At 44.0% G+C, this 26578-nt stretch overlaps 1 protein-coding gene across 5 annotated transcripts in view; it reads right to left on the reverse strand.

The window, feature by feature from the left end:
* HDAC8 (histone deacetylase 8) overlaps positions 1–26578 on the reverse strand; it is a 244229-nt gene that overhangs the window by 9539 nt on the left and 208112 nt on the right. For 2 of the 5 annotated variants that reach the window (XR_003796451.1, XM_029241489.1), the window contains one exon: positions 14570–14675. Coding sequence is in view for 3 of the 5 variants with exons in the window: in XM_029241489.1 (XP_029097322.1) it covers positions 14570–14675 (106 nt within the window). In the remaining 2 variants the exon portion in view is untranslated. Of the gene's footprint in view, positions 1–1322; positions 4242–8081; positions 10305–14569; positions 14676–26578 lie in introns of those variants that run through there. The other 3 variants (XM_029241491.1, XM_029241488.1, XR_003796450.1) reach the window with 3 other exon arrangements.

Raw genomic sequence — 26578 nt, forward strand, 5'->3', positions numbered from 1 at the left:
TCCAGGACAAATTTGCCTGGCAGGCACAATCTATGAACCATGCCGTCCTGATGTAGCTAGCAAGTAGTGCCAGTCCCAGCACTGCCAACTTGTTCTGCACACCCTGGCTTACAGTCCCTATGGTCCCGAAGACCTTTACTGGAGCCAAAGGCATAGCCTCTAACTGTGGAGCCCCGAAGGTAGGGTGTGTCATGAACATCTGGAAGTGCCAACAGCTGCCACGGTAGCTCAAGGTCCCGTGAAAGGAAAAAACACCACTGTATCAGCCATCATTGTGGATCCTGCAGTGAAGCACCACTGAGCCCACCCATGAACAGCCGAGGAGTGGGGTGGAGGGATTCCTTCCTTGGAGGAGCCATAAAAATAGTTCTGCAGTGGTCTCATGTTGGCTCTGTGATATTCAAGCACCTGGTCTCAGCATAGCTTGGTGTCCCCAATGCTCTATTGCTACTGCCAGCATAAGAAGTCTCCCAGCCTGGCTTCCTTCCCCTGCTCCTCCCTAGCATTGTGGCTGCCAGGCTGGACACCAAAGGGGTGGCATACTCTTGCTTGGCCTTCTTGGTTAAATTTCAGTGTCACTTGTGTGCGTGCGTGTGTGTGTGTGTGTGTGTGTGTGTGTGTGTGTGTGTGTGGTGATGGTGGTGGTGGTGCGCCCGGAGCGGGGGTGGAACATGATGATAGAAGCAGTGACCCACAGATGCTTAGCAGTATTGCGAGAGTGGCAGGTGCTGTGGCTGCTGTAGCTGCCACTACCACCACCACTACGTGAATTCAGAATGACCCAGTGCAAGACCATAGGTGCCGGTTAGTGCCATGAAAATGTCATCTTGGTAAATCAAGATGCTGTACTCATGCAATTCTGTCTGTTGGAAACCATGGCGGGGTATAAAAGTGATCCTTTGGAAAGTTGAATCGGTAAACCTATATGTGGAAAGTGACGGCAGAGCAGAACATCATCACCTCCAAAGCGGAGAGGCCTCCCAGAACTTGTTTTCCAGCTCATGGGGGATATGTGCACCTATGAAAATAAAGGATCACCGCCTCAGCCTGTTTTTGAGATGTGAATAAAAATCTTGGCTGGGGACCGCCTCCTCTCTGGTTGACTGATTTTCCAATTGATTTGTATTTATTAGCTAATGAAATTAAAGTTGTAAAAATGATAACAGAAACATAATAAATCTCTCCCATAACTGGCTGTTTCTATGGCACTATGGTGCATTCCTCACTTTGATTACTTCAAAGTCTATTATTTTGTTCTCGATTATTCTGTTTTTCTGGCACTGGAGAAAATCAATTTGTTTTATTTTCTCTTATTCATGCACTCAATTATGCTCTTTGGGCACATTTAATCACTTTGATGTTTTCATTTTATGGCCCGTCTCTAGGCACTTCAGCTGCATTGCTGCCAACGGGCAAGCAGGACTAATTTGCATGTCACAATAGACTTGAAATTCTAACTCAATTTAGAAATCTTTATGAAATCTCCCTCCAAAATATGCTTGGAGCTTCAAAGAGGGAGAAGGATGTGGGTAAACCAGGAGCCTATAAAGATGCTTTCCTTTCTCAAACACTGAGAGCTCTTTGGTGACCTGACTGTAGCTTGGGGATGTCCCTGTCCAGGTACAGCAGAGCAGTCCATGGGATGGGATGTCTGCAGAGTTTCCTCTGGAATTCTGTGGTGAGAATCTTGCAAAGGCTGTCCCTTGGCAGCAAGGCCAGGGAGGTTGGGCCTGCTTACTCTGGCATACACTGCCCCTCAGCACTGCTGGATTTGGCGGCAGTGCTAAAGACAGCACCTGAATCTCAGTTGGTTAAAGTGCCTCCGGGTAGATGGAGACAATTGTCAAGAGTTAGTCATTCCAGAACCCTGAGTGGTTTACCTTATTTTCTCTAATAAGTTCCAACACCCCTTTTGCCCCTTGATTATTTTAGAGCTAAAGGCTGGAGAGGACTAAAGTGATATAATTGCTTTAGGCATGAACTTTGGACAAACAGGAAAAAAAAGCTTAATTAAACACATTAGAGGCCTCCAACTATTCTTCAAAAGTTTTTGGTTTGTTGCATACAACAACCATCAGCTCTACCTGGCAGAAAGAAAATTCTGTATTTCTTCTTCTGAACTTTGGGTATGATCTTCAGTTTCCCATGTGGAATCCCAGCTCCCTCACTTACTTGCTGTGCGACCCTGTACAAGCTAATCAACCTCCCTAAGTTCCTTCCTATGTTAAATGGGGCTAATAATTTTATCTACTTCAGGGATAGGTTTGTTTCCTAAACTTCAGTACTGTTAAGAATTTCACCATGTTCACATATCACTTATGTGGAAACCTCTCTTACACTGTTAAAAAAAAAAAACTTAAATTCATCCTAAGCAAGGTGTCTGTGAAATCAAAGTGTTTGATGTGGTAGTTATATTGATATTTCTTTCTTTTTTTGTTTTTTTTTTGCGGTAGGCGGGCCTCTCACTGTTGTGGCCTCTCCCGTTGCGGAGCACAGGCTCCGGACGCGCAGGCTCAGCGGCCACGGCTCACGGGCCCAGCCACTCCGCGGCATGCGGGATCTTCCCAGACCGGGGCACGAACCCGCGTCCCCTGCATCGGCAGGCGGACTCTCAACCACTGCGCCACCAGGGAAGCCCCAATATTTCTTTTTAATACACATTAAAACATACATCCATGAAATACACCAAATTCATTCCTGCTTAAGAAGCTTTGATCCTGCTCTCCCCTTCATCTAGAATGTTCTTCATCCCAATTTTTGCAAAACTCCTCCCCTTACTGCATTAAACTCTATTCCCAAATGTCACCTCCTCAGGGAGGCCTTTACTGGCTATCCTATCTAAAATAGCACTCTTTCCAAATTTATCAGTAACCAACCACTAAATATTTATTTATTTGCTCACTGTCTATCTCCCCCATTAGAATGTAAGCTCCGTGATGGGCAAGGCCTTCACCTGTCCTCTTTACATCTCTATCATGTAGAATAGTGCCTAGCACATATTAATACCAATTACATGTTTGCTGAATGAATGAAACATAAAAATTAAAAATCAGCCTAGTGGTAGCCAGGCTTCCCTTCTACCCCATGAGGGTGGTGTCAGAAAAGGAAGAGTGAAAAACCACGACTTTCATCCCTGCTCAATGGCAAGGAGGCCCACCCACCACTGTGTCAGTGGAGGCCACATGGGGAGCAGTAACAAGGTGCCACTGCCATCCCTGGCCAGGGTGGTACCTTGAGGTCGAGTGAGGAGCCTGAATTTCCACCCCTGCCCAGTAGTAATGAAGTGCCCCTCCTCCCCCCAGACTGTCAATGACAGCTGAGTGGGGAACCTAGACTTTTACCCCCACCTGGAGGTAATGGGGTGGTGCTTCCCTTCCCTGCCAGCATGGTGTCAGAGGAAGCCTGCTGAAACAAGGTTTAAATAAGGTGAAGGATTTCATAAAAATATCTAAAGTGTTCAGGATATAATAGAAAATCACTCATACCAACAACCGAAAACTCTTAACTTGAATGAGAAAAAGGCAAACAAGAGAGGCCAACATAGAATGACAGCAATGTTGGAAATATCCGACAAGTAGTTTAAATCAGGCATCATAAAAATACTTCAACAGGCAATTATAAACATGTTTGAAACAAATGAAAAAAAAATGTCTCAGCAAGGAAATAGAAGAAATAAAGAAAAACTAAATGGAGATTTTAGAACTGAAAAATTCAATAAGTGAAATAAAAAAAACTCAACAGATGGGCTCAACAGCAGAACAGAGAGGGCAGAGGAAGGATCAGTAAACTGGAATATATAGAACAATAGAAATTACCTAATTTGAACAGAAGACAAAAAATAGTAAAAAAAAAAATGAGCAGAACCTCAGGGATCACATGGGACTATGATAAAAGATCTAACAGTCATGTCACCAAGGTCCCAGAGGAAGAGGAGAAAGAAGGTGGGACTGCAAGAGTATTTGAAGAAATAATGGCTAAAGATTTCCCAAATTTGGCAAAAGATAGAACCCTACAGATTAAAGAAGCTGACTGAATTCCAAACTGCCTAAACTCAAAGATCCAAACCAAGATCTATCATAATCAAATCCCTGAAAACTAAAGTAAAAGAGAAAATCTGGAAAGCTGAAAAACAAAAACAAAAACAAAGGCTTACCTATAAGGGAAACATAATTCAAATGACAGTGGTTTTCTCATCAAAAACCATGGAGGCCAGAAGGAGGTGGTTCAGCATTTTTCAGGTGCTGAAAGAAAATAAATGTCAACCCAGAATTCTACATCCAGTGAAAATGTCCTTCAGGAATGAAGGGGAAATGAAAATATTCTCAGAGGAAGGCAAACTAAGAGAATTTGTTGCTACTAGACCCACCCTAAATGACTAGCTAAAGGAAGTTTTTGACATGGAAAGGAAATGATGAAAGAAGAAATACTGGGACTTCCCAGGTGGTGCAGTGGTTAAGAAGCTGCCTGCCAATGCAGGGGACACGGGTTCGATCCCTGCTCCGAGAAGATCCCACATGCTGCGGAGCAACTAAATGCATGCACTGCAACTACTGAGCCTGTGCTCTAGAGCCTGCGAGCCACAACTACTGAGCCTGTGAGCCACAACTACTGAAGCCCACGAGCCTAGAGCCCATGCTCTGCAACAAGAGAAGCCACCGCAATGAGAAGCCCACACACCGCAACGAAGAGTAGCCCCCACTTGCCACAACTAGAGAAAGCCCGCGCGCAGCAACAAAGACCCAATGCAGCCAAAAATAAATAAATAAATACATAAAATTAAGAAAAAAAAGAAATCTTGAAGGAAGGAAGAAGGAACTATGCAAAGGGTAAAAATATGGGTAAATATCATAGATTTTTCTCCTCCTCTTGAGTTTTCTAAATTATGTTTTATGATTGAAGGAAAAATTAGAACATTCTCTGATGTAGTTCTGAATATATATAGAGGAAATATCACTAGATTATATAATAACACAATTAGATTACAAATGGGGGAGGGGAAAGGGACTTAAAAGTAGGTAAGGTTTCTACACTTCACTCAAACTGGTAAAATGGCAATACCAGTAGACTGTGATATGCTACGTATGTATAATATATACCCAGAGCAACCACTCAAAAGCCTATACAAACATATACAGTCAAAATTACTGCAGATAAATCAAAATGGAATTTGAACAAAGGTATAAGTCGCCAACAGTAAAGGTAAAGAAAACAGAGAAACAAAGAATAGAGGGAACAAAGAGAAAACACAAAATAAAATGGCAGATTTAATCCCTAATATCAAAATTGCATTGAATATAAATGATCTAAATACACCAATTAAAAGACAAAGATTGGCAGAGTGGCTAAAAAAATGATCCAATTACATGCTGTCTACAAGAAACTCACTTCAAATATAAGTAGGTTGAGAGTAAAAGGATAGAATAATATATGCCATGGAAAAAGGAGGAGTGGCTATGTTGATATTAGATAAAGTAGACCTCAGAACAACAAAAAAATTACCATGGACAAAGAAGGACATTACATAATGGTAAAAGGGTCAATCTACCAGGAAGATACAGCAATCCTAAATGTGCATGCACCAAACAACAGAGCATTAGAGTACCTGAAGCAAAACCTGATACAGCCATAAGGAAAAATAGATAGATCCACAATTAGAATTAGAGAATTCAACATCACTCTCTTAGAAATTGATAACAGAACAACTAGACAGAAAATTAGCAAGGATATAGAATAACTCAACAATACTACCAACCAACAGGATCTCAGTGACATTGATCAAATAATCCACTAAACAACAGCAGAATATATTACATTCTTTTCAAGCACTCACAGAACACATGCCAAGATAGACCATACACTGAGTCATAAAACAAGCCTCAACAAATTGAAAATATTTGAAATTATACAGAACATGTTTTCTGACCACAGTGGTATCAAAGTAGAAATAAAAAAAAACCTCCTGAAAAAAAACCTTCAGGTCCAGATGGTCTCATTGGAGAATTCTACTAAAGATGAGAATTAACATCAATTCTATACTCTCTCTTGCAGAAAACAGAAGAGGAGGTAACACTTCTGAACTCATTTTTATAGGGCTAGTATTGCCCTGATACTGAAAGCAAATGATGGTGTCACAAAAAAGAAAACTACAGACTAATATCCCTTATGAATATAGATGTAAAGTCCTCAACAAAATATTAGCAAATAGAATTCTTAGCAGTGAATTCTTAGAATTAGCAAACAGTTCCTAGAATTAGCAAATACATGTATATATATGTATATATATATATATATATATATATATATATATATATATTTACACCATGAACAAGTGGGGTTTATCCCAGGTATACAAAGCTGGTTCAGTATTTGAAAATCAATCAATGTAACCTACCATATTAAAAGGCTAAAAAGAAAAATTACATATATACTGGTATTAGCGTCAACTGATGCAAAAACAGCATTAAATAAAATTCAGCATCCATTTATGACATAAATTCTCAGAAAACTAGGAATATAGCAGGGTACTGCCTCAACTTTTAAGGAAAATCTACAAAACCTATAGCTAACATCATGCTTAATGGTAAAAGACAATGTTTTCCCTCTAAGTTCTGGAACAAGGCAAGGATGTCTGTCCTCACTGCTCTTGTTCAACATAATACTGGAAGTCTAATCCAGTGTAATAAGGCAAGAAAAGGAAACAAAAAGCATATAGATCAGACAGGAAGAAATAAAACTGTCTCTATTTGCAGATGGTGATCTATGTAGAGAATCTTAAGGAGTCTACAAGAAAACAGCCAGAAATAATAAATGAGTTCAGGAAGGTCACAAGATACAAGAACAATATACAAAAATTGTATTTCTATATACTAGCAATGAACACATGGAAACCAAAATGAAAAACATAATAAATCAATAAAAGAAAAACTTAGGTATAAAACCTGTTAAGGATGTGTATGCTGGAAATGACAAAATGCTAATGAAGGAGATCAAAGAAGATCTAAATAAATGGAGAGACATACCATGTTCATGGATTGGAATTCTCTCTAAATTGATATATAGGTTAAACACAATTTCTAACAAAATCACATCAAGGTTTTTTTTTTTTTTTAAAATATAGACAAGGTTGTTCTAAAGGTTATATGGAAAGGCAAAGAAACTAGTATAGCTAAAACAAGTTTGAAAAAGAAAGGGGAATCACTCTACCTGATTTATTATATAGCTACTACAGTAATCAAGACAGGAATAGGTACATAGATCAATGGCACAGAAGAGAAAACCCAGAAAAAAGACTGAGACAGCTGCCTTGGAGTGAATGACAGTTTTGGAAAGGGAGGTGGTCCTAGGGAGCTATCTGGATTTTCAGCCCTTCTACTAGATTGAAGAGGCTTTACATCATGACATGCTTTTCAAGACAAATGGAAGCACCCTAGAATTACTAGAGGTACCTAAGAAAGGAATCAGTACCTCAAACACGTAAAATAGTCCATCTCCAGTCCCTTATTTTTCCAGCTATGTGCAGGTACAGTGACCAGATTTTGTAAACCAAAAACTGGGACATAAGGTCTGATAAAAGATTATTGTCTTAAAAAGCTCCAACATGTATTTCTTTCTTTCTGACTATAAAAGCAATACACGTTCATGCTAGAAATTTTGAAAAATACAGAAAAAGAATACAGAACAAGTAAAAAATTACCCATAATTTCAATCTTACCATCAAAGATAACTACTGTTAGCACTTTTGGTATATTTCCTTCTAGTGTTTTTCTATGCATATCCACACACTCACTCACACACACATTATGTATATTTACAAAATTGAGACTATATGGTATTAAATCATTTCATATCTTTTTTCACTTAAGATTGTTACCATGAGCATTATTCTCTTGTCATCAAATTATCTTTAAAAATTTATTTTTAATTGGCTGCAACAAATTCTTCCATGTAGTTATACTGATATTGTATCATACCTCAAACTCAATGTATTGAAAGAGAACACATCAAGTATATGTTTCTGTAAAACTATCCCCCACCCTCAATGGCTCCCCATCCCAGTTGGTATCCAGGCTGGAAACCTCAGAGTCATCTTTACTCCTTCCTTTCTCCTTGATCCCCTCTAAATGACATACCTCTAAGTGCTGTTGGTACTCTCTTCTTAACAGCTCTCAGCCATTCGGGAGGAATACGATAGGGAGTAGCCTACCACCACTGTTCTGGTCCAGGTCTTTGCAGGCTCACCCTTGGAATACCACCATGATCCATCCAAACATCACTGCATCATGTCATGTCCTAATTCCAGAACCTAGAATGGCTCCCAATTTATTGTATCTGATACGGACAATTCAGCCTGAAATTCAAGGAAACCTGCCAACTGCCCCGGGCTCCCGCCTATCCAAGTTTCCGTTGCATATGAGCACTTCCCTATTCTATCTATTCAAAACATCCCAGCCTTCTGAAAGCACTCTCCTTCTCTTCTCACTTCTCTTCTTCTTCTACCTTGCACCAGCCCTTATTATGTCCTGATCTAAGGGGGTTAGTTTTGTCTCCTCACCTAGACTTCTCAGCTGTTTTTTAGAAGCAGGGTTCATGTCTTAAACTTCTCTTATATCTCCCATGATACCAAGCACACGGGAAGTTCCAAAAAATATCCATTGATTGATTTAGCTGGGCTTTAAAGTGGAGACACAATGGTACTTCTTAAAATTGACCTCATTCAGAACCTCACTTTGGGAGACATTGTAAGGTGGGAAGGGTTTACTAGGGGCGATTGGAAAGAGCGGACAGGGATGATGAGTAGACTTGACTGAGCAATAGTGCCAAGAAGAGGAGGGGCACCAGGCCTAGATTCAAATCCTGATGTCACCACTTACTTGTTACGTGACTGTGGGCATGTTACATTAGCTCTGCGGGCACCAGTTTCCTACCTCATGAGGTAATAGTGAGGATGAAATGAGATCAAGTATGTAAAGAATCCAGCATGGTGACCCACAGTAGGCTTTCAATAATGGGAGTTCCCACCTCCTGGATTTAGGTAGGTATTTCAAGTCTTCAGAAGTAACCTGCCAAGGGTTTTTTTCATCGTTTGTTAAAAGCCGCCGTCAAAGTTACTAGAACTTTGGGGAGCAGCCTTCATTTTAATTTTAGAATTTCTAAAATTTTCAGCATGATATATTTACAACTTTTTTGCTTAACAATGACAGTAACAACAACAATAACCAACCTTTCCAATTCTTACACACTTTAGTGAAGCAAGCGAGGCTCCTGGAAGAGACCACAAGGGGGTTGAAGAGGGCTGAAGAAAGGATAGGGGATGGCAAAGGGAGATAAGGGATGGACATCACAGAGATCCTCACCTGAAGTCACGCAAATTGGCTCAGAGTAGCCTCCACAATCCTGCTCCAAAGTCCTTCCAAGAAGCCCTAAAGCAAATGGTCAGTCTGTCTTGGGACCAACCCTGACTTTCAATTTACCCTCATGGCTTCTCAGGAAGCAAGAGAAGGTGTGGAAGTAAGCCGAGTTTCCATGGTGTAGAGTCCCACAGGGCAGGAGCACTGCTTCAAGCTGGGGGCTCCAGCAGGCCTTGGACATGCCCAGACCTGATGCCCCAATTGCTAGTCCCTAGAAGAATGTCAATCCCAGACTTCAGGCGGCTAGAGGAGGTGCTGCTTACATTCAGCACAGTGGTTCTCCAAAGAATATTACCGGTAGATGTGCAAAGGGTCTCAGCTTGGGGCTGTGGAACTGTAAATAGACTGGGCCTGGTGACCACAGCACACTTCAGGCAGCAGGAGTCACGTGGTCTGGCTTCTTCCACCTTCTGTCCTTCTCTCTTACTTCTCTACTCATCTCAAAATGGAGTGGAAGTTTCAATTACAGTATGGTGGGGTGAGAGGGGCATGGCTAAAAGACCTAGGTCAGGGACCAGAATTTCAAATGTTGTCCATGGCTGATTTCCTCCCATTTCCAGAGAGACCTCAGATCTCAGGTGCTTTGGATCAGCCACAAGGAAGGAGCTGGGTGTGTAGTACAAGGTGGGAGGGGTTTACCAGGGGTGATTGGAAAAAGCAGATTATGAGTAGCCTTGATAGGGCAACACTGCAAAGAGAGGAGGGGCACTGGAAAGGCCAAACAGCCTGACTCCAAAGTCTCAGTTCAGACAGACCCGGGTTCAAATGTCTGCTCCACCACCTATTAGCACAGTGTGTGGCACAGAGTAGGCGCTTAGTAATTCCTTGCTGAGTGACTGAATAAAGGTGACCTTGGCCAAGTCATTTATCCTCTCTGAGACTCTCTGAATTCCTCATCTGTAAGATAAATAGTAGCTATTACTCTTATTATTTCTCCTGTGGTGTCTCTCCCCACACCCATATCAGTTTGCTGGCCCATCTCCCCAACCCAGCACCATAGAGGCTGCCATACTAAGCCTCCTTCATTAAGGGTCAGAAAGGGCAGATGGGCACAAGGCCTGCTCTTTCCTCTTGTGTCCTCCCCCCACCTCCTCCTCTCCTCCTGCTTCTTTCCTCCTGGTCCCATTTGTTTACTTTTCTAACTTAGGCAAACTTGGGGTAGAATCTGGAAACACAGAGCCAAGTGTAGAAACCTCCAGTTACAACTGCAACACATACTCACATATATACAACTCACCTTCCCCTCCCCCTCCCCCACCAGGTCGGGCCTGGGCTGCAACATGAAGCTTTTGGCCCCCTAGGGACTTTTATTTGATTCAAATGTCATCAGTACCAGGGATTAGAAAACCTCTACCCCTGTTTCCCCATGCAGAGCTAGGCAGGCTCAGGGAGCTAGCTGCCTCTGGGGATTGATCACATCAGCACTGTTCCAACTCTGGAAGGTTCACTGTGAGCCAACTCCTCTGGAGTACGTCAACCAGAGAGGAAAGACAAACAAGTTTGAGCACATGAAGATGGTGTGAGGGTGATTTTACAGTAGTGGTCATGAGCTAGGCTAAGCGATCCACTCTGTAACCCACACTTCCTTGTGAACAATGACACATATCTTCAAGATTCATTGGCACGAGAAGAACGATTTGTGGGAGCAACACATAGCTTTTCTCTGTATAAAGCTAACAGCTTGAATGGACTCTCCATAGTTTTATTTTTGTCGTTTTTCTCTCTTAGAAAGTCTAATGGGCAGTAAAGATGGGATAAGGTGAGGTCCAAATCTGCCTGTGCCTCCAGTCATCCTGTGGCATACGGAATGCATCTCTATACGATGAACCTCCTCAGGTTTCATCTCCAATAGGTTAAAAATCCCACCTTTTGTGCTTCTAAGGGATGTGAGAAAGAGAGAAAGCCCAAGCTCAAAGGTTAAACAAATTCAACCAGATATGCTGGTGAACCTCCTTCCCATAGAGTGGAGCTTAATCCATCCACTCCCTCATTGCCATCCACCTCCCCCAAATAATCCTTGCCTCTGCCCCACTACCTTTGTGTTTAATGGGGGGTGGGAATGAGTGGGGGGAGGGAGGCACTGAGAGAAATGGCCAGCCTCACAGAGGTTTTATATGCAAGAACAAATGATAGTCTTGTAGGCAGGTTCAGGAAAATCTTTCAGAATGCAGAAAATTCAGCAGCCTTTCCACACTGACCATTGTCATGGCAACACACTATCTGATGGCAGCATGCGTCACCAGGCTGGAGGGGCACGGTCTCAGTATAGCAGGTTAGCCTGGCCATTTTTAGCAACATTTGGACTTCTTTCTAGCCTCATTTCTTCTAGGTTCAACTGAATTTCTTTTCACTTCTGGACTTACGTGCTCTGCTCATTTGCATGGCTAGAACACAAGACTTTATCAATATGAAAAGGATGGCTAAATGGAAAAATCTGAAGATTCCTAGTATTCTATAGCCATTCTACTTGCTGTCCTGGCTCCCCACCCACTCTCAGCCATCTAGTTTCTTTTCTTCTCCTCATCAATTCTTTCCTATACACAGCATTACCTCCCCCGTGCCCCCCCCCAACTGTGACTCATCTACCAACCCCTGCACTCTCATCATCTTCTTTTTATTGTTTTTCTATTTTCTCATTTTAATGTACAGCATCCTAGAATCTTAGGATTGGAAGGAACATTGACAATAACCTAGTATAATCACCCTCCTCCAAATGCAGGAGGCTGTCTACGATATGACAGTCAAGTGACTGCCTTGTCTCTATTTGTATGTCTCCAGCAATAGAGACCTCATTCCTTTCTGGGCAGTCTGTTCCACTTTGGACAGCCCTAATCGTTAGAAAATTCTTCTTCCTCTTGAATGAAAATCTGCCTTTTAATAATATCTACACATGGATCCTAGATCTGTGCCCTGTGACCACATAGACTCTGTCTATGCCCTCTGCTCTGTGACAGCCTCTCAGAGATATAGGACCACATCCCCTTGGGTCTTCTTTTCTCCAAAAGCCCAGCTCCTCCAACAAGATCTCTTGGAGCCTGAGCTCCAGTCCTCTCCCCATCCTAACTGACCTCCTGGAGCATATGCTCCTATTTGTCTCCAGTTCTTTTAAAGTGAGGTCGATACTGCATTAGCATCTCTGGAGGCCACCTTGCCCTGGTGACTCACACTGACGAAACTCCCTAACTCTCTTGCAGACAAAATGCTGCAAAGCCATGTTTCCCATCTTGTGTGTGTCCAGTTGCTTTTGAGGACCCAATTCCTAGTCCATATATTTTCTCCCAGTTTAATTTCATGGCGTTGCAGCCAGAATATTGCTTTAACCTATTAGGATCTTTTAAAAAATCTTGACTTCCATGTAACTTACGTATCCTCTAAGACTTTCTATTATTCTTATTACTATTTTTTAACCAACCCTCAAACTAATCCTTTATTTCAAGTCTTTTCAAAATTTATTCTTCTTTTGGGTTTCTTAACCTTTCCTAGTTCTCTTCCCTTTGAATTACCTTCCTTACATCTTCTCTCGCTTGTCATTTCCATTTCCTCAATAGCAAGATGTCACCAGTCTCTGGAGATAAGTGCTTGGGTGTGTGCGCAGGAAAGCATGAGGGCATACAGATATCTGCACATACCTAGGTTTGAGCAAGTAGCTGCAGAGCCTTGTTTAGTTCCTCTGTTTCTATTGCTTTGTCTGTGCTCTACCAGGATTTAGAGACTGGATGAGGGGAAAATGGCAAGGTAGAAGGAAAAGGGTTAAGAGAAGTTGGTCCAGGATCTGAGAAGGGCAGTAGGAAACTAGGGTGGGAGCACGAGTGTTAATCGGGCCTGCAGTGCAGTGAGAAGGGCTGAAGAAGGGCCAGGAAAAGAAGGATTTTAAAGGCCTTAAAAAGGTTGGAGGAGGGAGGAGGATTTGGTTAGGAAGTGAGGACTTCTGAGGCTGGTAGCCATTGAGAGGCCAGAGGGAGGTGGCTTGAAACTGCAGGGTCAAGGAAAGGCTGAGGGATGTGGGACACCTGAGAGGGGCAATAAGCATTGCTATGAGCACAACCTTATGAGTCTATGACTCTTGAGCTTAGAAACCTTTCTCTGGTCAAAGGAGCCTGGGACGTGGAATCCCTGTGTATGGACTCAGCTGTTGTCACAGACTTGGCTGCACTAGAGGACGGGGCCTTAATATCACCATCGGCAAAGACGCCCAGGATACAACGTGTTCCCTCAGACTAACTCTGACACAGAATAGGCCCCCCTTTCATGCTAGATTCTATTCCAATGAGGGAGTCAAAGTTAGGAGAACTGGTGCTATCTTGGTTGTTAGATGAATAAGCATGGGAATTTCACTCTCCAGGATAGGCAATGTGATACCTTTGGCCTCTTAACTTTGCAAATAATTAGGATCCAAAAAAATATGCACATGTACACACATTCAATTAAACAGGAATATGGGTGCCAAAACGACTTTTAAAAAATGGTAGATGAAGTGAGTTGAGTTGAGAAGCAGCAGCTGGGGTTGGGAGGGGGGCTCTACCAATAGTGTCCCCAAACAGCTAGTGGACAGTGTGATCAAGAGGGCGATAACCTGATGACTGCCATTTTCCCTCTGTCCAGAGGCCAGAATAATTGGAGGCCAGCCTCAGGGAAGGGAAGAATAGGGCAGCAGCCACATCTCCAGTGCTCTAAGTGAGACTGGGGAACCCACTCCCAGGGCTTCAGAATCCCTGACTACTCATTGTGGGCTCACAGTCACTCGAGGCTCTACTGAACCAAGGAAACGCATTGAAACAGAATGTCTGTGAGCACCCTTCACCCCTACCCCCAACCCCAAGTCTGAATTGACTTGATTTTCCCTCATCTTAGAGAGGATTTTACTGTTGCCCTTTTCAAAGGGAGAGTTCCAGGGCACACTTTAGAACTGGCTTTCCACTGGAGGTGCCTAAAGTTGAACCTTTTGTTCCCCTGAAGGTGACATTAGCTGGCCAAATGACAATCCCAACCAGAGTGACCAGTGCGGAATTCCAACAAGCTCTCAGGCCAAGAAGAGGTTTCCCTTCCAAGTTGGTGTAAAGATTAGCCACCAAATGACAAATGGTATTGGGGGAAGCCCCCACTGATGGGTCACCACAAGCTGGGTGGAATGAGGAGGGCAGGACTCGAGGGGTGGTGCTCACCTTTGATGTAGTTGAGGATTTGCTGGACTCGGTGGGGCTCATTGCGGTCTGGCCGGCAGCTTGGCGTGATTTCCAGCACATAATCAGGACCATATGCTGTGAAAAACTGTAAGGAAAAGTGAAAGGCCAAAAAACAAACTAAACCACAGAAATCCTCCAAACCAAACCACATACAAACAGAACAATCAAGAGAAATCCACCGCTACTGACAAGGTAAGGGAGGCCCAGGTGGGCAGGGCAGGAGGATGCAGCAGGAAACCGTTCCCCATTTTCAAACCTCCCATGACAGTCCACTGTGAAATTCTTTGGCTTGGTGTTCAAGGTCCTCTCTGCTCATGTCTCAACTTTTCTCTCTAGCCTCTCTATCCCCCTGCTCTCTAGCCACACTTGTCTGCTCCGGGCTCTCCCAAATGAGACCGGGCTTCGTTCCCCCCACCCCCGCCCCGCATCCCCGCGAGGATCTTTGCCATTGCTCTTTCCTGGGGTCTGCAAAGGCCCTCCCCCAACCCCTGCTGCCTGTGAAAAACCTCCCCATCCTTCTAGGCACAGCTCAAATGTCGCCTCCTTCACAAAGCTGTCCCTCATTCTCCACCAACCCCCAGAGTGTTCTGTTGGTACATCTCTTATGGCCCTTGTTCAACAAATCGACAGTGCTTGCCGGCATGTCACATACAGGTCACTGTGCCTGCTGCTGCGGGGGCTGTGAAGATGGACAAACCCTCCTCTGGGGTCCTCTGGGTGTTCCCAAGCACGTTCTGCAGTGTGTAGAGATTTTTCAACAGCGACCTCATCTCCCTGCACTGGATTATCAACTCCTTGAAGGCAGGCAGCACCTGTGCCTTAGTCACCTCCTTGGTCCTCACAGACCAAGGCAGCTGCCTGTTAGTTTTGGTTGTCTTGAATTCCCTGACCCGGGAATGTCAAATGAGCCTGGTTCTCTAGTTTTTCTTTCTCCGTAGTAGAGTTTATTTGTTTTTAAATTCAGGGAATCAAAATAAAGGTCTTTGGATTCTATTTCTAGTTCACTAGATGATTCCTTGTGACCTTTGGTAAGTCACAATATCTGATTCAGCTCCTCTATTAGGGCCCGCTTGGGGAAAAACACCCCATGACAAAGGGAATCATTCAATTGGGATAAGCCTTTGAATGGGAAATATGCAAAGCTACTATTTCTGTTTAGTTTTTAACAGAAATAGTATTTGTGCACACTCTCTGGAGAGAGAGCATATGGTCCTTAACATTATGTACTTTCAATAGTGATATTGTTAGGTGGTAAGTAAGCCAGGGAAATTCAAATTCCATGGAAAAAAATGGTACAGAGGGCATGAGCAAAAGGGATCTTGCTATGTGTCATGAATTTGATGTCATTCAAAGAGCCTCTAAGAAAATAATCCAGGGTGATTGCCATTGCCACCAGGTTATCCTTGTTAAGAGTCTGGATGTACATCTGGCACCATGGGAGAGGTTGTGGAACAATCTCTAGGGATTCTAACAGCGTCTTTGTGGAATCTATGGGAGTAATTTGATGGGGAGATGGCTTTTGCACATCCACGACAGAAGACTCCACACATCTAATTAAAAGAAAAATGACCAAGACTGTGCCAATGCTTATAATGCTTTTTTTTTTTTTTTTTGGACTGAACTAAAAAGGAAAGAGGGGTCTAGTTCCTTCCTGCTGGGGTTATTCCTCTCTGATGCCTGAAGCCCCGAATTCTGTAGATTAGAGATCATCTTTACCACATCCATATATGGAATGGACAAGAGGGGTTACCTGGGGGACACATCCAGAAACTAAGTCTCCCATTCTGATCAAAGAAACCTGAGAGGTTTGTATTTTTAGCCAAGGAGGGCCCCTCAGTCTAAGCCCGAGAACCTCGTGGGCTTGACTCTGGAAGAGAAGGCTTCAAACAGGTGTGGCCCTCTCTCCTTGGACGGCCTCTCCTCCTCCAGAAGGTGTCAAGTAGTACACTCATTTCACGGGTATGGAAAGACGGGTTTAGAGAGAGCAATAGAAGAAAGGCAGCTGCAACAAAGGAGCCACTCTGGGGGACCCAAACCCGTGGCATCAAAGTGCTATAAAAATCAGAGTCAGGGGGCCTCGCTGAGGTCTAGGAGGAGGGAATGTTCTGTCTCCATCTACGAAGATAACACTGCTGATCCTCTGTCAGCAAGGCATGTTGTGAGCTATCTGTTTCGGGCTGAGCGTCTGGAACAACGTGTCCTCATTGTGAGGGCCTGCCGCACGCTCAGCCGCGTTCTCTGGCTTTAGCCCCCTCTTGGGCCAAGAGCACATGGTTGCAAGACGGTCAGCTGGGGCCAGAACTGACTGCCACGTGAGAGCTCAGCTTCACTGGGATCAAGGCTCCTGTCCTGGCTGCATGAGCACCTGGCTTTAACTAACCCATAAATAACCCATTCTTTGCTGAAGCAGGCTGGCTGCAGGTAAGCGTGGGCTCCTAAACATCTTCCCACCTTTGCCAATCAAATATTATTCCCAGGTCCTGCTTATTCGCCCTATTCTTAGGCTAGGGGACCCAGATGATTTAAGAAAGTCCTTGTTTTTTGATCCAGTTCCACATGGCAGCTGACTGGTCCTAGCCTTGGGAGGCTCTGCTTGGGGCTGAGGGAAGTGACAGGCACTGGGAAGGCAGAGGCTGTATCTAAGGCAAAGGTGGTGCGGTGCCCTCTTCCCCTCTCTGGCTCTCTCATGGTATTTCTGTTTCTGTGTTACATTATGCTTTTAGTTTTGCACTCGTTAACTCCTTTCTACGGGACCATGAACTCTGCAAAGGCAGAAAGTTCTGTCGCATTCTCTTTGTGGAGCCTGTAGAGTTGAATTTCCTTCAGCCTTTACTTTAAAATTATGTTGAATTACATTAATTCACAAAAGATTTAGCTGGCAGTTCACTTAATTCTGTGGAATAATGCAAAGAGCCAATTTATGGCATGAACAGTTTTTCGGCTCTTGAGGAAGCATGAGGAAGCATGATGAGGCGGCAAGAGCCCCGGCCTCGGAGTTAGGCAGAGCTGGATTTTCATACCCAGTAGAGCTGTGTGCCTCAGGTGAGCTTCGTAATCTCTTTCAGTCGTTGCTACCAGAGGAATGATAAATCCTGACCTGGCTGGGTTGTTAGGAATCACAGAGATAATATACATTAAAGGGCCGACCACAGGGCCCAGCACTGGGTAGGATGTCAGTACATGTGAATTCCCTTCTTCTGAGGCAAGAAGCTATTGCCTAACCAGTGCCTCACCCAGACCCTGGGGGGATGTTGGGCCAAGCACTGGGGGCCCCCCACGATGCAGAAAGAAGAGCCTGTTCCTCCTGCCAGACAAAGCCCAGCAGTCCCAGTGGCTTCCCGCTTGTTTAAACCATGAGCTCCGCCTAGAGCCGGTGGAGAAACTGACTTCTCTCATAGTTTCCTGCCCTGTGCTCAGCCACTTGTTACTTACTGGCAAGGTGGAAAGGAAATCTGATCAATAAGACAAAGATGTTGGGGTGGAGGGATTTGGCCAGCAGTAGAAATAGCTAAAAGCCCCACCCTGAAATTGCCCTCCAGTGTTGAAGAGGAAAGGAAACAGGCAAGCGGCGATGCCATTCCCAGACAGGTGGAGCAGGGTATGAAAGAGCCCAGGGGGCTGGCAAGTGCAAACGCTGGCTTTGATCTCAGCAAAGGAAGAAGGGAGGTGCTAACCCTTCTCCACCCCTTCCCCTTTTTCCTCAGTGCTCCTTTTGCTTTCTGGGTTTCCATTTATGCGTGTTTGAGGGGAACATGGTAGCAGGAATGGGGCAAATGGAAAGGATGAGGTGGGGCTGAAGGATGGGAGTGGAAGCGAATAGCACTTGAGGGGAGCTGGTCCCTTCTCGACCCAAGAGTCAATGAATAAAGAAAGGAAAATAGCTCAGTCTTGCTCGGTTCAGGCCAGCTCAATGTGCCTTTCTTGCTCACTCCCCTCCAGCTCTTGCTCATGCAATGCAAACAGCATACGCTTAGATATTTGGTCAAGAAGATATTCAGAAGAAGCCTTAAGGCTGTTGTTATTCCTTCCTAATCCTATGTGGTCACAGGAAACCAAACCACAAACCCGGCACAGCCAATCCTTTTATCCTTCCTTCAACATTTATTAAGTACCTACTGACTAGGTGTCAGTAGGTACTTAATAGATACTTTATTAAGTACCTAACCTGATTAGGTTAGTCACTGGGGTGCAAAGATTGTAAGATATGCTTAGTAGGAGGGGTCAGTATGATGAGAACAGTATGGTGAGAGGTATAACAATAATACTAAAGTCACAAGTAATAACAGTTAATGTGTTTTCTCTTTTTAAAAATTGAAGTATAGTTGATTTACAATGTCGTGTTAGTTTCTGATGTACAGCAAACTGATTCAGTTATACGTATATATGTATATATATATTCTTTTTCAGATTCTTTTCCCTTATAGATTATTACAAGATATTGAGTATAGTTCCCTGTGCTATACAGTAGGTCCTTGTTGGTTATCTATTTTATATACAGTAGTGTGTATCTGTTAATTCCAAACTCCTAATTTATCCCCCTCTTCCCCCTTTGGTGACCATAAGTTTGTTTTCTATGTCAATAACAGTTAACAGTTAATATTGATTAAAGGCTTCTTATGTGTCAGGCACTTAAAGTGTCTGCGCACTTTTTATGGACTGACAATTCTCACAACCAACTCATATGGAGGTTCTAGAATTACTTCCATTTTAAGATGAGAACCTGAAGCACAGAATAGTCAGATAACTTGACAGAGGTCACACAGCTAGCACGTGTTGTGTGAGATTGGAACCCAGGTCATTCTGGAGATCAGCACTACCCATAGGAGCCTCTAAACTACCCCAGAGGAAGTGACTGTGTAGGGCGGGGTCTGCAAAGGGGGCCTGGTGGGTGGGAGGGAGGCATTCCCAAGAGAGCCTGGGCAAGAGCAGGGACTGTGGAATGGAACAGCATATTTAGCACAATTTGATGTTGCTCGAGGGTAGGGCATAAGGAGGATCAGGACACGAAGCTGGGGAGGCAGCATGAGTTTCACGGTAGGCGCTGCGTGTTCCCCACACTAAGGCATTTGGCCTGATCCCAGACTAGAAGGTCCACGAGGGCCGAACACTCTCTTGCTCCCCAATGTCAGTGCCAGTTCCCAAAACAGTGCTTGTCCCTAGGAGGTGGCAAGTAACTGTGGCATAAGTGAATGGAAACTTGGGGGAGCTTGGAAATGAGGGGATGAACAGGTCAGCTGGGCACTGGTCAGAGGACTCAATGGCTACAGTGTAGAGAATGGAATGGAATCTGAGGGGAGGAATGCAAATAGGGAGACCAGTGACAAGGTTGGTGCTAGAGCCATGTTGAGTGGTAACAGGGCCTGAGCCAGAACAGTTGTGGGAGGAACCGAGAGTGAAAAACTTAAAAGATAGCATCAATAGGACTAAACAATGAGTTGGATGTGGGAAGTAAGGAAGAAGAGAGAGTCAAGGATTTCCCACTGTGTAGGAGGTACAGTGACAGGGTGAGGAATACAAGCAGAGGACAAGGGTTTGTGGTGGGGTGTATATGTGTGAGGGGGGTTCAACGGGGAGCATGTTTAGGGTCAGAATCGTGATGATACAGTGGTCTGTAATTCAGGTGAGAGGTTGGACCTAAGATACAGAATATGTGTTATAGACTTGGGAGTTATCAATGACGTAAAGGAATTGGATGAGAATTGCCAAGGAATTGCCTTGGCCAGCATGGGAGGCTTCCTATAGAGTAAGAGAAGAGAAGAGAGGTGAGGAAAGAATCATGGGGAACAGCCAACACTTCAGAGGTGGACAGAGGGAGAGGAAACAGTTCTGGTGATGATTTGAGATGTTGAAGACAGCTGAAATAAAAGGAGGGTGGTCTTCCGATTTGTCCATGGGAAGATCTTTGCTGCAGCAAAGTCAGTGGAGGGTGTGGACAAGGCCTGACTGGAGGGGGCTGAAGAGTTGATGGGAAGAAGTAGAGGTAAGAATGATGGGGACTTCCCTGGTGGTCCAGTGGTTAAGACTCCGCCCTTCCAATGCAGGGGGTGTGGGTTTGATCCCTGGTGAGGGAACTAGGATCTCACATGCCATGTGGTATGGCCAAAAATATATAAATAAATAAAAATTAAAAAAAAAAGAATGACGGTAAGAATACACACATACACTCTCCTTTTTTTTAAGAGTTTGGTACAGGGGTGGGACTGGAGTAGGGTGGTATTTTAAGATGGGAGGGTCTTAGAAGTATATTTATAGGCTGAGGGGAAGAGCCCACAGGATGGGAGCCAGAGGCAGCCTGATAGGGATTTTGAGTTGTTTATATCTGTCTTTCTAGCTCCTTAGCCAGAGTGCCACAAGGGAAGAATACTGTTGTATTCATATTTCTATTACCTACAGCTCCTAGCATAGGGCTTGGAAAATAATAGGTACTCAATTCATGTTTGTTGAAGGAATGAAATTCTGAAGACACGCACATCCAGTAGGGAGAATCAGGGTCTTGAAGGATGGGCGATTGCAAATAGGCAGGGATGGGGTGGGGTTGGAGGGTAGTTAGTGGAGGCAGGACAAGTCTGGGAAGTTGGCTAAAGTTCTAGAAGGAGAGCAAGGGAAGCCTTGAACCCCAGGTTGAGGAGATAGGACTTGATGTGACAGGCATATCAGGACTGGAGCTGTGCCTTAGGACACCTGGGAGCAGTATACAAAGGCTGGATGACCAGTGTGGAGGCCACTGCCATAGTTCAAGGGGGAGATAGCAAGGGCTTGAACAAGAGTGATTGCTGTGGGGATGGAGAGGATGGGAAAGAGACACTGTGAAGGTAGGCTTCCGAGGACTTTGGTAAGTGGTTGGCTGTGGAGGAAAGGGAGCAGGGGAGGTCAAAGTTGACTCCTAGGTTTTGAGTCGGGGTAAGTAGGAGAATCAGTGCCACTGATAGAGCTGGGATGAAGTAGTAGGAAGAGCTAGTCTGGCTCAGGGAAGGGGATGGGCTTGGGTTTCGTGGGTTTGAGATGACAGTAGGATATGTGGGTCACTCTGTCTAGCAGGCAGCTGGAGATGTGATGATGGTGTGTGGAAGTGAGGTCATGGCTGAGGACTAATGTAGTAGGGGGATAAAAAGAGCCAGTGACTAGGCAGAAAAAGAGCAACCAGAGAAGAAGAAACAGAATGGTAAAGTAAAATCTCTTAGAGCCTTAGGGATGACATTCAGCATGAGAAAGATGCCTAAAGGAATACACTTGCCACACTGGCAATAGACTCCTGTGGCTAAACTAACATCCCTCCGTCCTAGTCAGTGTAAAAAGCCAGACCCCTTTTTATAATACTCCAAAAAGCTCTCAAAATTTTTATTGCTAACTCAAGGTTTACCTTTTCCTAGAAGTTAGGCTTGATCCTATCAGGGTAAGCCCAAGGTTGATGCCAATCCCTCTTACAGACCCCTGAGGCTTTGCTCTGTCATCAGCTAGGGAGGTTGTGCTGGTGATTGTGATGTGGGCCCTGGCCAGGAAGAGCATTTCTTGTCTTGACTCACCCTGGGAACAGAACTCATCACAACAAGAGTGACAGAGCATCAGCACTTTGAACCATAACATGGTCTTGTAAGATGCTTCTCAACCTTTCTTATGTCACCAATTACTCCATCAAAGAACCTGGGCCCAACCATGATGGAAACAAAAAAGCCCTCTTTTCCCCAGAAAAACATTTCTATTTACAGGAAATTCAGTTATTACATATATCATTTATGGTACATTTTAAGGACACAAAATTGCAGTGGTATTATTGGGAGTAAATTTTATTGCCATGGCTTTACAACACAAACAAACAAAAATAATAACCCCGTTAGTCGTTGGACTGAACTGGCAGGAAGCAGCACATCAAAGGCGATTGCTTGTAGGCAGGGGAACGGGGAATTCGGATTGTCCAGAGCATGACTGAGAGGTCAGGGAGATGTGGGCTACTGGAGACAAGATGTTACATGTGGAGTGGACACGAAGATGGAAACCCAGAGCCCCATCTAGACTGTATCTGTATCCCACCTGTGGAGCTCATCTCACAACTTGAACAGGGTCCCTACTTAAGAAGTGCTTCATGGTGAGGCTCATACACCAGTGCCAAGAACTGTTTGAATGAATAAGTGAATGAATGAATAAGGCATGGAAATAGTTTCATTATCCAGAAGTTTTAATGGTATTTTAACTATTGGTATAAAAAATTTTATTAAGCAAAATAATCAGGTAAACCTGGGAACTCTTAGCTCATTTGAGCACCGATTATGTTTAAACGAAGAATATGCCCAGTATTAACTAGTCTTATCTCATTAGCTAAAGTACTTAGAGGCTTCATGAACACACACACATATATAGCCCTTTAGTGTACTGTGTATTCAGTAAGGTTCCTATGTTAGTTAACCCACAGTAGTGTGTGTGTGTGTGTGTGTGTGTGTGTGTGTGTGTGTGTGTACACGCACATGTTCTATTAGGTGCTGAACATTATTCTAGGTTCTTGAGGGGAAGCTGAGTACAAACAAAGAATAAGGTCTGGTGACTGCTCTTGAGGAGATGAAGATCTAAATGAGAAAGATAATTACAGGAAGGGCAGAGGAATAAATCTAAGCTTAACTGTGTGGTACTGGCTAGAGTACAGTAAACTGTCCTCACACGTGTGGGTCACTGGACAAGTGAGGTGACTTGTAGAAAATCACAGTGCTAAAGTAACAGATGTGAACTTGAACCCATGGCTTAGGACTTTCAGTCCAGTGGGCTTTCCATCACAACAGGAAGCAAAAAGCATAGTGGTTAAAGAATGAGATTTCTGGAGTCATAGGGGATGAGCCCTAAATCCTTGCTCCACCATTTACTAGCTGTGTGACCTTAGGCAAGTTACTTAACTGTTCTGTGCCCTGGTTTTCTTTGTAAAATGGGGATAATAAGAGAAGGTACTTGTAGAGTTGTTGTGACAGTAAGTTAATTCATGTAAAGCACATAGAACAGTGCCTGGAGCATAGTAAGTGCTCAGTAAATGTTATTATTCAATGATAGATATTATTATTTATTGTGCTTTATCAACTGTACAAAGAAACAGGAGTTCTACATATAATGGATAGTAGCAAAACTGGATTTCGTTACTAATGTCCATTCAGAGTGAATGAGGGCGAACTTGTGAAGAGCTTACCCTGTATTCCAAAACTCTGAAGGCAGAAAGAGGGTAGAGAGAACAAGAAGAGAAGGATCCAAATGAATGAGACTAAGAAAAATGGAAGAGGACTTCTCTGGTGGTCAGTGGACTCCACGCTTCCAATGCAGGGGATGTAGGTTCGATCCCTGGTCAGGGAACTAAGATCCCACATGCCGCACAGCCAAAAAAAATAAGCAAATTGCAAAAAAAAAAAAAAAAAAAAAAAGAGAGAGAAATGGAAGTGAGGAGGAGGGAATGAGAACTTGGAAGTGGCAGGAAAGAGGCAGGGGGACAGAGGTGATAGAAAGGAGAGGAGATAAAAACGTGTGTATGGGGTAAATTGGCAAGGAAGGGGAGGCACAGAGGAGGTGGCAGAGGAGACAAGGGCAGGGTGGCTGCCACTTCACTAGGGGGGCTCCCTGCAGGCCAAGGCTTTCCTTCAGGGTGTGGTTTCAAGGGGTTTGGGGGAAGGGCCCTGGCCAAGACTAATATCTTCCCCACATTACGGCTGATCCTCAAATTTCCACTATTAGAGAGAATTCCTCCTTCATAAATATGTGCAGGGCCAACTCTGGTTATACCATACGTCTCTGTTGATCAAATGAATATTTTGGAAACAAGCCTACACACAAAGCTTTTTTACATCAATTTTTCCTTTAGCCAAGGGTGGGGATAGAAGAAGGAAGAGTACAGGGATATTGCTTTACCTGGCTTGCTGCTGGACAAGTACTAAGATGACCTTAAGAAAATGGATTCTGGGACTTCCCTGTGGTCCAGCGGTTAAGATTCTGCGCTTCCACTGCAGGGGGCGCAGGTTTGATCCCTGGTCGGGGAGCTAAGATCCTGCATGCCGTGGGGTGCGGCCTTAAAAAAAAAAAAGAAATGGATTCTACTAGAGGATTGTAAGTGCTGCCTTGGCCCGATCCTTACACTACTTCAAGCAACTGCCCTCTCTGTTCCTTCACTGCTAAACTTCTTAAGATCTCTTTTTTCTTCAGCGCCTTGACCTCCTCATTTCTCAGACACTTCAACATGCTGCTGTCTGAATTCTTCCCCACACCTCCACTGAACTGTTTTCTAGAAGAATGCCAAAGAGGTTTTAGCTTGTTGGCAACTCTGATTGATTGGTAGTAGCTGCTTGGGGGTACTATGTTGAGAAGGATTCTGGGGCTGTGTCTAGGTTCAGCAGGAAAATGTGCCCAAATCAGTTTGTCAAGTAATTCATGGGAATACATGGTAGGCAGGGTGGGGGCTGGAGGGATGTAGTCATACGTGCCCTATATTTGCTATTCCTGCCTTAGGAGACCAAGAGCGACCCCCTAATTACCCAACCTAATGTCTTCTTTTCAGTGATCGCTCACCCTATTTGATCTCTCTGCAGCACCTGTCATCAACTACTGCCTCATCTTTGGCACTGTCTTCTCTCTCATCACCACTCCTCTCTCTGTTCCTTGTCAGTCTCCTTCCCTGGATCATTTTCCTTTACCTATCTCTTAAACGTAGGTGCCCTCAGGTTGTCCCCTCAGCTCTTTTCTCTCTCTCTGCAAGAGTTTACACTCTCTGCTGTGGCTTAAATCACTTCCATGCAGAGATCCTAAATTTTTGGGTTCAGTGTTTATCCCTGGCCTCTGACTTGAATTTATAATTGTCTGCTGGACATTTCTACCTGGAAAACTTGAATTCTTGGTACTTGATGCTTACTGTGTTCTAAGTTGAGCTAATTCAGTATAACTCCTTCAAAGAGAATGTTCATCTTCTCTTTTTGTTCACTCAGCACCATAGGTGAGACCCATCATACAATAAGCTACTCAGCAAAGATTTGAATTTATGACCCTGAGTGGATCAGTGTGCTTATGTTTTGTTTAGAGGCACTGGATTTTGTGCTTTCAAAATACCCCAAATGATATGGGATTAGGGGATAGAGATTAGGGGATTTCTATCTCTGGGAGATATTCCTATTGTTTGATGAACAATGATTTTTCTTCTTGCCATTTGTCAGATGAAGAAAAACATATCTCACTGGGTGCAAGAAGATAGAGAGAGGCATAGGGTACTCCCAAGACTGGCACTATCTCTAAGGGGACAGCCAGACAGCATGCAATATGCTTGGGGTATTATTTGAAAACACTCACTGGTTATCTTCTGAGGCAGGGTGCAGGGTGGGGAGATGCTAGGGAGACAATGATGAAGCAGACAATCCCTGGCCTTGAGGAGCTTGCAGTCTAGTAGAGAAGGCAGAGAGGTGCAGGAAGAACTATGATGAGAAGAACACTACAGGTGAGTCATTTCTCTGGAGCTATGGGAACTCAAGTGGGAATTCTGAGTGTGGGGCTGGGTGATGCGTGATGGGAAGCAACTGAACTGGCCTCGAAGGATGAACGAGATTTAAATAGGAAGGGAGAGAAGGTAAGGAAGGCAGAAGGAGCAGAATGAAGACAATGAAGATATGTTCTAAACAAGTCATCAAAAATTAATTTATGAGAAAGAACAGAGTACAGGGTCATAAGTAGCACCAGCACAGCTCTGTAGGCAACTTTCTTGTCTTCTCTGAATAGCACATCCTTCCTTCGTGATGGACAATGATAGGTCGATGGGCTTGGCAGAGGCAGAGGAAAAGTCATGGATGGGCTTGATATTCTATCAGAGTAGGATTTCTGTCTGATATATCCATCACAGTGGTTAATTGGGAGCAAATCAGAGTTGAACTTGCTTATATCCTATTGATTCATTTGTTCCCTCATTCGCTTGATACCAATGTCTCCCAAGGACTACTGTGTACCAGGCTCTGGGTGCGAAGAGATGACTGAGACTCAGCGCCTGCC

This window comes from Monodon monoceros, unplaced genomic scaffold (assembly GCF_005190385.1).
Source record: "Monodon monoceros isolate NGI ecotype Baffin Bay Population unplaced genomic scaffold, NGI_Narwhal_1 Super_Scaffold_22, whole genome shotgun sequence".
NCBI lineage: Eukaryota > Metazoa > Chordata > Mammalia > Artiodactyla > Monodontidae > Monodon > Monodon monoceros.